General features: G+C 41.5%; 1 protein-coding gene across 4 annotated transcripts in view; it reads right to left on the reverse strand.

The window, feature by feature from the left end:
* Nucleotides 1-9,351, reverse strand: part of ZNF184 (zinc finger protein 184) — a 36,005-nt gene extending 26,654 nt beyond the window's left edge. Inside the window, exons 1-4 of one of the 4 annotated variants that reach the window (XM_049885994.1) lie at nt 9,241-9,351; nt 8,857-8,956; nt 8,494-8,646; nt 2,264-2,352 (exon numbers count right to left, since the gene is read on the reverse strand). In XM_049885994.1, the coding sequence (XP_049741951.1) occupies nt 2,264-2,352; nt 8,494-8,500 (96 nt within the window). In that variant the 5' untranslated portion in view covers nt 8,501-8,646; nt 8,857-8,956; nt 9,241-9,351. Of the gene's footprint in view, nt 1-2,263; nt 2,353-8,493; nt 8,647-8,856; nt 9,199-9,240 lie in introns of those variants that run through there. The other 3 variants (XM_049885987.1, XM_049885980.1, XM_049886003.1) reach the window with 3 other exon arrangements.
* Nucleotides 9,352-13,491: the final 4,140 nt, after the last annotated feature.

Raw genomic sequence — 13,491 nt, forward strand, 5'->3', positions numbered from 1 at the left:
GTTAATATTGGTGAAGGGAAAGACAATACACAATATGGGGGAAGTCAGCACAAGGGGATCAAGACAAAGGAAGACAATGAGAGGTACCCAGGAATAAAGGGCAACCAAATACCATAACATATACAATCCTGCAACAACAGTAATAACACACAATAATTTACAAAAAGGATACATAGTTAGATATGTATGTTAAATAAGTATGGGAAGTCATGGAAATACACCTGTGTGCTTATATAGGTTTGGCTGTTGATATTTCAACATACATACATGTATGTACAGCACATATATTCATATATATAACAGATCACATAGGGGGCACAGTTATGGAAACTCCCTAGACATAACCAAACACCTCGCAGGACTGTGCTACCGGGGTTGAAGGCTAAGGACCACAGTCTTGGGAGTCATCTAGACCAACTGGCATAACACAGTTCATAAAGACAATGTTCTGCATCCTAGTCTGGTAAATAGCATCTGGGGTTTTAAAAGCTTGCAAGCAGCCATCTATAAGCAATTACTGGTCTCTTCCCCTCTGGAGCAAAGGAGAATGAAGAAAACCAAAGACTAAAGGAAGCAATTAGTCCAAGGGCCCACATGAGCCTCCTCTAATCTGGGGCCAGAAGAACTAGATGGTACCCAGCTACCACTACCAACCACTCTGACCTGGACCACAATAGGAGGTCACAGTTAGAATGGGTGGAAAATGTAGAACAAAACTCAAATTCATACAAAAAGACCAGATCTGCTGGTATGATAGAGACTGGAGGAATACCTGAGACTATTGCCCTAAGACAACTTTCTAATTGGAAACTGAAGATACTCCTACAGGCCACCTCTCAGCCAAATAATAATCTGGCATATAAAACAAACAGTAACACCCTTGAGAAATGTACTCCTTAGAATAATCAACTGTATTGGACCAAAAGGGCAGAGTTTGCTCAAAAGCAAAGATGAGACAGCAGGGAGGGGCAGGGAGACTGGACCAGTGGAAACAGGGAACCTAGTGGGGAAACGGGGAGAGTGCTGACACAATGCAAGGACTGCAACAAATCTCACAGAACAATTTATGTATGAAATATTGATGGGAAAAGTAATTTGCTATGTAAACTTTCACCTAAAGCACAATAAAATATTCCAAAAATTTAGAAAAAATAATAAAGTATATCATAAAAAAATACGTTCAGTTTATTGTCACATTATACTTCAATAAAAAAATTAAGTGATACAAAAAGTACTTGAGCTGAAAGTGGGAAGAAATGGGACCATTTCTTTGTCAAAATTGTGGACAGGACGTAGGCAAGGAGAAAAAAGTTTAAGAAGCAGCCTGATTAAAGAAGGGTTTGAGGCTGATTATAGCTGCTGAAGAAACTATTAACACTTTTTTGTCTAAGTTCTCAATCAGTTATTGGATTTTCCTAAAACCTTATCATGTTGCTTTCCTCTTCAAAAACCATTACTGGTTCACAAATGGCCCACAGGATAAAGCCATCAACTTCTCATCTAGACATCCAAGGCCTTTCCTATTCTAACCTCATTCAACCATTTGGTTACAACTGCCAAAATAAACCACCTCCTCCAAATTTTTCTGAATCCTGCATAACATTTATTTGTGAACCTTTGCTCATAATCTTCTCCATATCCAGAATTCCTCCCCCTACCATGCTTCACTTGTTCAAATATCCAAATGTCATCTACCTTTGAGAGGCGGTACATCTTCTCGTTAGTAATATGTACTACATACAATGTTGCATGACATAATTTGCTAATGTTACAATTAGCAACCTCCAAAGACAAAGATCGGATTAATAAAGACACTGATAATAAAAAGCAATAATAATGAAAATTTAAAAAATTAAAAAATAACACTGAGGTATTCGACTTACATCAGAACCAACTTATGACAGAATCATCGAAATGGAACCTCATTGTAAGTCGGGACTACCTGTACTCATTTCACCTTTCTTATATTTACCTGTTTTGTTTTTTAGTAGTCATTTTAGTCTATACAAGTAAGGGATCAAATTTTGTACCTCTTTTTTTGTCTCACATCCCTGGAGCATGGCAAGATAGTAAGCAAGAGGTAAGTGGTAGATGTGTTAAGTTAAAGCTGGAGAGGCAGAGCTAGGAAGGAGGCCACTGGGGAGATAAGAGCTCAGAATGTATTGCCAATATTCGTTTTTAGACAAACATTCTCCAAGGCAAACAAAGAATACACAATCCCACCCTAAGAATTAAAATGGTATTTCAGGAAATTCCAACTTACCTGAAAACTGGCTGATGAAAGTAGAGGGGTCAGTCCTCCTTTATCTGTATGCCCCCCTTGGAGAAGGGCAGAGTCTGAAGAAGACAGATCTAGAGGAAGAAGAAGCCGCAATGAATCCTGTCCAGCTTAGCTGCTCCCAGCAATCCATAAAATCCACTTACTTTTCTATTTGAAAATAACAGAAACTATACCATTTCCTTTAATATTAAGTGAGGGAAAATGTTTCTGCTACCTTCTCTACTACATATAAAATACGATGAAATCATCAGATTACTTTCTAAGAGTCTTCATTTAAAAAAAAAAAAAAAACTCAAAATCAAACCCATTGCAGTTGAGTCTATTCCGATTCATAGCAACCCTATAGGACAGAGTAGAACTGCCCCACAGAGTTTCCAAGGAGCGCCTGGTGGATTCAAACTGCCAACCCTTTGGTGAGCAGCCATAGCTCTTAACCACTATGCCACTAGGATTTCCTAGGCCCTATGAAAATGTGCTCTTAATGCAAATTAAATATCACAATGACATATACTACGCACCCACTAGAATGGCTAAAATTAAACAGACATTGTCAATACTAACTGCTGGCAAGAATGCAGTGCAACTGTAACTTTTGTACACTGCTGTGGAGGTGCAAATTTATCAACCACTTGGGAAAACTGATTGATAGTATATACTATAAAGCTAAACATATGCCTACCCTATGACTCATCAATTCTACTCCTGTACCTACACCCATAGAAATGAGTGCTTACATCCACCAAAAGACTTGTACAAGAATGGTCGTAACAAGTTTATTTATACCATCCCAATACTGGAAACAACCCAAATGCCCTTCAACAAGAGAATGGATAAAGAAACTGTGGTATATTCATACAATGGAATATTACTCCATAATAAAAAAGAGCAAGCTATTCACTTACCTAACAACATGGATTCATTTCATAAGCATAATATTGAGCAAAATAAGCCAGGCACAAAAGAATATATATGACTTCATTTACATGAAATTCAAAAACAGACTAACCTGATCTATGGTGATGGAATTTAGAATAGTGGTTACATGTAGTGGAGTTACTGACTGGTTATGGCACAAGGGAGCTTCCTGGGGCATTAGAAACATTCTAAACTTGGTGTGAGTGGTGGTTACAATGGTATACCCATATATAAAAATTCATTGATGCCTCCAGTTATCTAGTGCTGCTATAACAGAAATACCACAAGTGGATAGCTTCAACAAAGAGTTTATTCTCACAGTCTAGTAGGCTAGAAGTCCAAAATCAGGGCATCAGCTTTAGGGGAAGGCTTTCTTTGTTGGCTCTGGAGGTAGGTCCTGTCATCGACCTTCCCCTGGACAAAGAGCTTCTCTGTGCAAGAACCCTGGTTCAAAGGACACACTCTGCTCTCAACACTGCTTTCTTGGTTGTATGTGGTCCGCACTCTCTGCTTGCTTCCCTTGCCTTTTATCTCTTGTAAGATAAAAGGTGGTGCAGGCTGTGGGAAACTCCCTTTACATTGGATCAGGGATGTGACCTTAGTAAGGGTGTTACAATCCCACCCTAATCCTCTTTAACATAAAATTACAATCACAAAATGGAGAACCACCACATAATACTGGGAGTCACAGCCTAACCAAGTTGACATATATTTTTGAGGGACACAATTCAATCCATGACAATTAATTCACTTAACATTTACACACTTTACTGTATATAATTCATACCTCAACAAACAAAACCACATTTTGCTCTTGGAGAAGTCTATTCACAGAGTATTGGTTGACAGGAAAGCACAATCCTCAGAATGATTTCCCTGGTAACTACCCAGAACCCAGTGCCGTGAAGTCGATTCCTTGGCGTAGTGGTTAAGTGCTACGGCTGCTAACCAAAGGGTCAGCAGTTTGAATCCACCAGGCGCTCCTTGGAAACTCTATGGGGCAGTTCTACTCTGTCCTATAGGGTCGCTATGAGGTGCCCTGCTGACTAGATGTATATAATCACGTAAGTCTCTTGTCTTTTCCAAGCTTCAATTTCCTCATCTTGAAAGTGTGGTGACATATACCTGACAAATATAACTTTCAAAACTCTCCTGAGGAGGAAATGATGATGGAGCAAACCAAACTAGGTGTACCTGTTTCCACAAAGAAGTAAATAGGAAGAATTTTCTCCCTTTTGAGATTTGATGTATGCCAAAAGGCTAGAAGAGGAAGATGTTTCTGGACATAATACCTGAATGAGAGTCAGGCAGTATGAAACAGAAAGACTAATAATGCAGCAAGAGATACTTGGTAAAACTCAAGGAAAAAAAGGGAGGGAAAGGATCAAGGATACTTATCGTCACAGATATCCATATACTAACGCATGAAGTAGGGGCAATAAACCAAGTGAACTTACACCTGAACAAAAAGAGGAAAACACAATCTCTTAGGTATTACCAAGGTTTATTGAAACAGAAGTCATAACTGGAATAAGACCATCAGACTATATACTATTTGCCATCAAGTGAACTGCGACTCATGGCGACCCCATGTGTGTTAGGGTAGAACTGTGTGCCATAGGGTTTTCAATGGCTGATTTTTCAGCCGTAGATCACTAGACCTTTCCACCAAAGTACCTCCAGATGGATACAAACCTCCAACCTTTCACTTAGCAGTGAAATAACTGTTTGCACCATCCAGGGACTCCATCGAGCTATATAACTTTAAAAAAAAAAAAAAGGATTAATTGTAAGGACATTGGGGAGCTTGAAGAATAATAAGAAAAGCTGAACAACCAGAAATAGACAGAACCTAGGTCATCTCAGAGGATCTAGGTTGGACCATTAATGGGCAGCCTCTTTCGGATGCCACCGTCAGGTGGGTCTACCACCACCACCACGAGTTGCTGTAGAGTCAATTTTGGGACCCCATGTGAGTCCGATCTGATTTTATTCCCAAAATTCAAATTCTATAGAGATTCCAATGGCCTAGTGTGGGTTTTCTGACCACGCCTTGGTTAAAAGAGGGCTGGGTATAACTTACTTTAAATGATCTGACAGAAACAGATGGACTAATTGAATCCAGTGCAATAATCTTGAGAATGAAACCTGATGAAAACTGTAGATAAGTCAAAAGGAAGAGGAAAAAAAAAAAAAAAAAGCAGCACCATGTTGTAAAAATGGTGTGTGGACAGCAGACCTTATTTAACTTCATGAGGGGAAGAAGAGAGGATCAAGGTCAGTATCAGCCCAAGGCCGTGTGAGGTGAAGGTCGGACATACCTCCTCTCTCCAACCTTTGTACCAATTCTGACACCACCCATCTCTCACACAGCACTCTCTACTTCTCTGCTGGGCTCGATAATTTATTGCAATGGCCACACAGAACTCATAGATCATACAGTTATGGGGTTTATTAGGCAAGTACCAGGTTACAACTCAGAATCAGGATCGATAGGCTACAACTGAGGATCAGAATCAGGAAGCACATAGGCAAAGTCTCCCTTCTTGAGTGCAGGACGGCTCTCTCAGCTCCTCTCAGCTGTGCAGGGCTCTTCTCGGCCCCCTCAGGACAGACCTCCTCTCTCAGCTCTTGGCCTCTGCCCTGTTCAGGCAAGTGTTACATACCTCTTTTAGCGTTGCCAATAAGTGCCCGGAGGCACCCCACTCGGCAAGGAACCTCCTGCCTGAAGATGCTCAGCTCTCTTGCTCTGTGAGTCAGCATGCCCACTGTAGCTGCCTCTCTCCATGGGCCAGGAAGCCCACTGCATGGTCTCCCGCAGGTCTCCTGGTTCTGCTGCCACTGATTCTCACCATCTCACGCTGTCTCTGGTGTTAGAGTTCTGTCTCCTGGGTCTAGGAGGTTCTCAGCACAGGGACCCCAAGTCCAAAGGACGTGCTCCGCTCCTGTCTCTTATTCTTGATGGTAGTGAGCCCCTCCCTCCTCCCCCAGCCTCTGGTATGGCTCATTTTAAGCCTAGCTGGATGGCAAAACTGATCAAAAACCCCTTATTAGGGTTCCATATACTTTATTTGCATGGTCCCACTCCCACAAGGGTTCCATGCACCTTATTTGCATTATTAGCAAGTTGTCCAATCCCATTGGTGGGCCACCAGCACCTTATTTACACAGTTCCACCCAATCATTTCGTGGAAGTTACAAGACTATGAATGACTAGAAGGGCCATATTAAGTAATTCACTGTACCAAAATGCTGACAGCAGCACGCCATGGGCTGCTTAGGCAAGTGGGGTGACGGATAACATGGAGGAAAGCTAGAGTGGTCAAGGTGGTTTCAACTGTCTGGATAGGTTTGGAAATCTCATTTTATAAAAAGTGTTAATCAAGAAATTCTTGATTTATCTTCTTAATGGTCTCATGTCTCAGAAAACAGAGCAATAAAGGGAACTAATATTCTCAACTTAATTTTGAACAGTAGGAAAAACTGTTTTGTGGCAGAAATCTTGAGTAATAAATGAAGATGTTATCTTGGAGTTTTTAATAGTGAAAGAAAATGTTGTACATGGACAGATATACACCCAAAACTTTAAGAAAACAGAATCAAAAGATGTCTCAGGTAAGATGCTAAGTAACAGAAACCAACAGAACGAATAACTGAACCAGTTACAGAAGCCAACTAAGTGCCTGGCACATAGTAAGCACTCAGTAAATGTTAGCAAGTATTATCATGATTACAAGGGACATAGGCTCAAAAATAATAATAATAATAATAAAATCATGTTCTTATTTCTCAATTGCAGCTGATTTGTAATAAATGTTGATAATGTTGAAAAATAAGGACATAGGCTCAAGAAGATTAGTTCTAACTCTAGAGCTGTGAAAGATACCAAAGAAAAAGCAAAGACATTTAATGAAACTATTTTGGCTCATTTAGGAACTGAGAATCAAAAAGAATATTTATAAAATATGAGAGAGGCAAAGAATTTGAGGACAAACATTAAGTATAATTCAAACATAAATGCATAATATGTATAATGTTGAGGCATCTAATGATGTTATTTTTAACACTAAAAAGAAAGGGGGGGACAGTTTGCTAATATGTTAAATCATACCTAACTGCCTAACCATACCTAAAGAATGTAAAGGCAATGCCAATGCAGTGGGAAGTCTATAGTGACATATCCCAGGGCTCTGTCTATACCCTGATCTGTTTAATGACATGTAGGGAGAAACAGACAGAATACTCATCAAATCTGCTGGCTACACAAAGTTGGAAAGACGAGTTGAAACACTGAATAGCTAAATTAGGATTCAAAATTATTCTGACAGGCTGGAACACTTTGCCAAAAAATTCAACAAGCATAAATGTGAAGTACTCACATTAAGGATAAAAACAACCCCATTACACAAGCATGGTGTAAATCTAGTTCACTGCAGTTTACATAAAAAATGATCTACCATTTGCAGTACAATATTGCTGGGTTTTACAAAGCATATACAATCTGACACTAATCAGTAGAAGTATAATTCAAATAGAAAAAAGAAGTACATCATACCTTTGGATATTTTTCAAAGTTTACCTAAAGAACTACATTTATTTTAGGTGCTGCATTTTAAGAGGAATGCTGGTAAACAGGAGAGTTTCCAGAGAATAAGTCCAGATATCATATCACATGAAGACCCATCAAAGGAAGATAGGCTATTTTGCTTAGAAAAGAATTTGTGAGGAGGAGTTGTAACAGCTCAATTCACATATCTGAAAGTCAGCAATGTGAAAGAAAGAGCAGACGGTGTCTTTCACTTTGGGGACAGAACTAAGGTCAGCACAGAAGTTACTGAGGCAGGCACTTCTGCCAAATATAAAGAAATAAAGAGCGCCAACAAGAGAATTAAAAAAAAAAAAAAAAAAACCTGTTGCCAGTGAGTTTGAGTTCAATGCTACACTTCTCAGGCATAAGCTTGACAGAGGCCATCTGCCAAGGATATTTTTTAAAAACTGATTCTTGCATTGAAGGGATGGTTACCAAGATTTTCTCTGACTGCAAGATTACCATTCTAATATTTAATAGATTGAAGTCAGGTGGGGTTCGCAGACATTCTATACCGTCGCTTTTTTTAATTAACTCTTCCTCCACGTGTCTATGAGTCTCTCCCTATAATGTAATTGTTTCCTTTATTCTCTAAGCATACTGCTCTCTCCTACCACTTACTCCTCTCCTCAAGTATTTCATTCCCCCGTCATGACCGTTCTCTTGACTCCATCACCCCGCTCCCCCTACCCCCAGTTATTCCCACTACCTTCCATCTCAGGAGCTCATCCTGTTCCTCTGGAACATGGGCAACCGTTTCCCAGACAGCGTCCCCTCCAGCTGGGATCTCGGACTGGGGCTCAGAGGTCCAGCTCTCCTTGCAGGAGAGTCCGAGCCCGTACATACGCTGAGGTTGGCTACCCTAAAAGACACAGGGTGGAATTACCAGCATCCGTCACACAATCACACCTCAGAGTCTTGCAGAGTGGCCAAGAGGTCCCGGACAAGGGAAGTGACCCGAATGAGCACTGGACAAGAATGTGGCGCTCCCACTGAACAAAAATAGAATGGAGATCGAGCAAGCAAAGTTCAGGCCAGGTTAAAAAAAAAAAAAAAAAACCTTGGTGCCCACCCTAGATTCTGGTCAGAGGCGCCCACGGGACCTAGCCTGGTCTCTCGGTGCACACTTTCCGGGCTCACATCCCCGCGGGTTCGAATACAGGAAGACACACCTGTTGCGAAGAGGAAAAGCTAGGAGATGGACCAGCCGGGCGTGGCCCAGCTCCGGTCCTCCCTCAAGACCGGAACAAAAGAACAAAGCCCTCCAAGGGATCAGGGCGGGCCCGGCAAAGGCTGAGGTAGGCGAAGGGCTTCCCCGTCCAGAACTCTAGCTCTCCCTCGCAGAGGCCGCTAGACACTAATCCGGAAGGGTTACGTCACGCGCCCAGGGGACCGGCCGTTGCCATGGTGCTACCCGTACCCCCCCCCCCCCACCCTGTAAGCTCTACCCACGCACTCCAACTCCGAGTCCGGAAGCACTGGGGCGGTGTGAAGGCAGCCAAGGTTGCTGGACTTCCCGGGTGCCCACCTCTTTTCACGCCCGCAGCTGGCTTCAACAGCCACTTCCGGTCGGGCCGACAGCGACCCGCCCCCGCACGCAGGCTGCATTTGACCGCGCCTCGCGGACACGCAGAACTACTATTCCCAGAATCCTCCCGGACGACGTTTCTAGATTCCATTTTCCAGAGGCCCTAGCGGGCCTGCGCTTTTACGTTGCGCAGTTCCTGCGTTCTACGCGCCAGTTTTCAGATCATACGTGTGTCAGGTGTAGGTATGCGTTAGCGCGGTGACCTTCAAGCTTTTCTACCGAGACTGGTTCCAAGAAATACGTATTTACATACACATAGTTTAAAGACCGAAACAAGCGTTTCACGAAACAATATTTACCATTACCATGTATCTTGCATTCTATTTTGTGTTCTATTCCTTTGTCGTTTTAAAAATGCTTGTCATACGAATGATCTTAGGTGAAAAGAAGGACAACACACAGTACAGGGAAAATCAGCACAACTGAACTGAACCAAAATCCAAGAAGTTTCCTGACTACAACAAAACACTTTGAGGGACAGATTAGCAGAGGAGGGATCTGGGGACCATGGTTTCAGGGGGACATATAGGTCTACTGGCATAACAAAGTTCATTAAGAAAATATTCTGCATGCCACTTTGGTGAGTGGCATCTGGGGTCTTAAAAGCTAGCGAGCGGCCATCTAAGTTGCATCAGTTGGTCCCAATCCACCTGGAGCAAAGGAGAATGAGTAACACCAAAGACACAAGGAAAATATGAGCCCAAGAGACATGAAAGGCCATATAAACGAGAGACTCCATCAGCCCGAGACCAGAGGAACTAGATGGTGCCTGGCTACCACCAATGGCTGCCCTACCAGGGAATAAAACAGACAGTCCCTGATGGAGCAGAAGCAAAGTGGGGTGCAGAACTCAAATTCTAGTACAAATACCAGACTTAATGATCTGACGGAGACTGGAGGAACCCCAAAAGACATGGTCCAGGACTTTCTGTTAGCCCAAAACTAAAATCATTCCCCAAACCAATTCTTCAGGCAAAGATTAGATTGGACTATAAGACGTAAAATGATACGCATGAGGAGTATGCTTCTTAGTTCAAGTAGATACATGAGACTAAATGGGCGGCTCCTGTCTGGAGGCGAGATGAGCAGGCAGAAAGGGACAGGAGCTGGTTGAAAGGACACAGGAAATATGGGGTGGAAAGGAGGAGTGTGCTGTCACATTATAGGGAAAGCACCTAGGGTCACACAACAATGTGTGTATAAATTTTGTATGAGAAACTAACTTGAACTGTAAACTTCACTTAAAGCACAATAAAAATGAAAAAAAAATTCCCATCATGACCCATTAAATAGTTGTAGGTGTTTATATTTTTAAACTGAGGCCCATGCACTTTATTGTGCTTCTGTGTGTCCCATCCCCAGCATTTGGATAGAGATGCTAAGGTCAAGTCGTCGCTCAGCTTGTACACTTGGCCGAAACGCTACACCTGGAAATCCTAACACTGGATATATGAAAAACAAAGTTATAGTCAAGGGACAAAGGACAACATTTAGAAGTCTCAGCAGATTTCAGAAAAAAATCTAATGTAGTAACTAGAAAAGAATTTCATGAAACAATTTGGTATACTCAGTGTATTGCAAGAAGACCTGGCCTGCATGGAACAGGAACAGAAAGCTGTGAGAGAAGAGGCTGAAATAACAAGTCCTTAGATGAAAAGGGGGTAATGAGATTAAGAACACATACACCTAACCTAATAGCAAACATATTTAAAATGAAGCAACATAATTAAAGTCATTCTTGAGAAGAACTAAATTGTTGCTGTGGGAAATTGAATCATTATATATAAGATATTCTTTTAGATCTCACCATGATTCAAAAGAAAAAGACGAATAGAATAGAATAAGACAAAGTAAATGGATAAACTATAGTACATACACACAATGGAATATAATGAAACGATAAAGAATAACAAATCCATGAAACATCTCACAACATGGATGAATTTGGAGGACATTATGCTGAATGAAATAAGCCAGTCACAAAAGGACAACTATTGTATGAGACCACTATTACAAAGCACAAGAAAAACTACACACACACAAAAAAAACAAGTTTTTGTTAGTTACCAGGGAAGGGAGGGGGAGAGAGGGCAAATTACTAAATAGGTAGAAGGCACATGGTAATATTGGTGAAGAGAAAAGCAATACATATGGGAGAAATCAGCACAGCATGACAAAGGCAAAGGCAGACTCTGAAAGGAACACAAGAACAAAGGGCAACTACAGCAATTACTATAACAGACAATCTGGCAACAACAATATTAATAAACTATAATTTATGAAGGTATAAGGTAGATGGGTATGCTAAAGAGGTGTGAGAGGGTGTAAGGGAGCACAGTCACCTGCAGATATAGGTGGCTGCGGGCCTCACTACATACATAGTTGTAGATCTTGCATGTATACAGACAATAGAACACACAAGAGGCACAGTCATGGAAACTTCTTATGCACAACCAAGCGCCTCCTGGGATGCAAATACTAGGCTTGAAGGGTAATTACCATAGACTCGGGACATCTATGTCAATTGCCATAACATAGTTCATAAAAACAATGTTCTACACCCTACTTTGGTGAGTAGTATCTGGGATCTTAAAAGCTATTGAGCGGCCATCTGAGATACAACTAGATGTGTCTTCCCATCCGGAGTAAACAGGAGTGAAGAAAACCAAAGACTGAAAGGATCATTTAGTCCAAAGGACTAATAGACCACACGCACCCCAGCCTACCTGACCCCAAGACCAGAAGAAATAAACGGTGCCTGGCTACCACCACTGACCACTCTGACTGGATTCACAATAGAAGGTCTTGGACAGAGCGGGAGAAAAATCAAATTCATAAAAAAAAGATCAGACTTACTGGCCTAATAGAGACTGGAGGAATCCATGTAACTATAGCCCTTAGACACCCCTCTGACATGGAACTGCAGCCATTTGCAGATCACCTTCCAGCCAAGGAACCGACAGGTCTGTAAAATAAAGAATAACACCCTAAAAGAACGTGCTCCATAAAGCAACCATACGAGACCAAAATGACATTTGCCCAAATGCAAAGATGAGAAGGCAGGAAAGTGTAGGGAAACCAGATGAAAGGGAACAGGGAACCCAGGACAGAAATGGGGAGAGTGTTGATACAGTGTGGGGATTGCAACCAACGTCATGGAAGGAACACTTTTTGTACAATTTGTTGAGTGAGAAACTAATTTATTCTGTAAACTTTTACTTACAACGCAATAAAATATTTAAAAAGACAGAAAGTGATAAATGCAAAGGACAAAGGATGGAAAGCCAACATGTAGGTAACTGGTACTCACTAAGGAGCGGCGTAGTGGTTACGAGCCACGGCTGTTAACAAAGGGATCAACGGTTCGAATCCGCCAGGCGCTCCTTGGAAACTATGGGGCATTTCTTCTCCGTCCTCTAGGGCTATTATAAATTGGAATCGATTCAACCGCATTGGGTTTGGTTTGGTTTGGGTTTTAAGAAGAAGCCAGATAAAATTAGCTATCACTTAACAATTTCTACGTACCAGGTAGTATTTTAAGTGCTTTACATATATTAATATATCTAATTCTCAAAACGACTTTATGAAGTTACTTCAAGGTTATTATTCTTACTTTACCAAAAAAAGGAAGCTGAAGCACAGATAGATTAATTTGCCCAATTACAGGACTATGCACCCAAAGGCTCAGGCAAGAGCGGATTAACTAGTAAGCAACGTATGCACAGGCTTAAGGAAGGCAACCAAAAAAAAAAAAAAACCAAACCCAGTGCCGTCCAGTGGATTCCGACTCATAGCGACCCTATAGGGCAGAGTAGAACTGCCCCGTAGAGTTTCCAAGGAGCGCCGGGAGGATTCAAACTGCTAACCCTAGCCACTACGCCACCAGGGTTTCCTAGTAGTAAAAAAAAAAAAAAAAAAATGGGTTTAATTGTGTTTCTTTACTAATCTGTAGTGAACAATTTCACGTGGGATTGTGCGCTGCAGATTAGTAAACACAAGTAAATCCACGCCTACCTCGATTATTGGGTAAACCGTCCCTGGCCCAGAAAAACACTGTGCCTGGCAGCCCTGGACGCTAAAATGGAATTAAGAAGGGGAAAAGAAAACATACAGTGTTGG

Source organism: Elephas maximus, chromosome 1 (assembly GCF_024166365.1).
Source record: "Elephas maximus indicus isolate mEleMax1 chromosome 1, mEleMax1 primary haplotype, whole genome shotgun sequence".
Lineage (NCBI taxonomy): Eukaryota > Metazoa > Chordata > Mammalia > Proboscidea > Elephantidae > Elephas > Elephas maximus.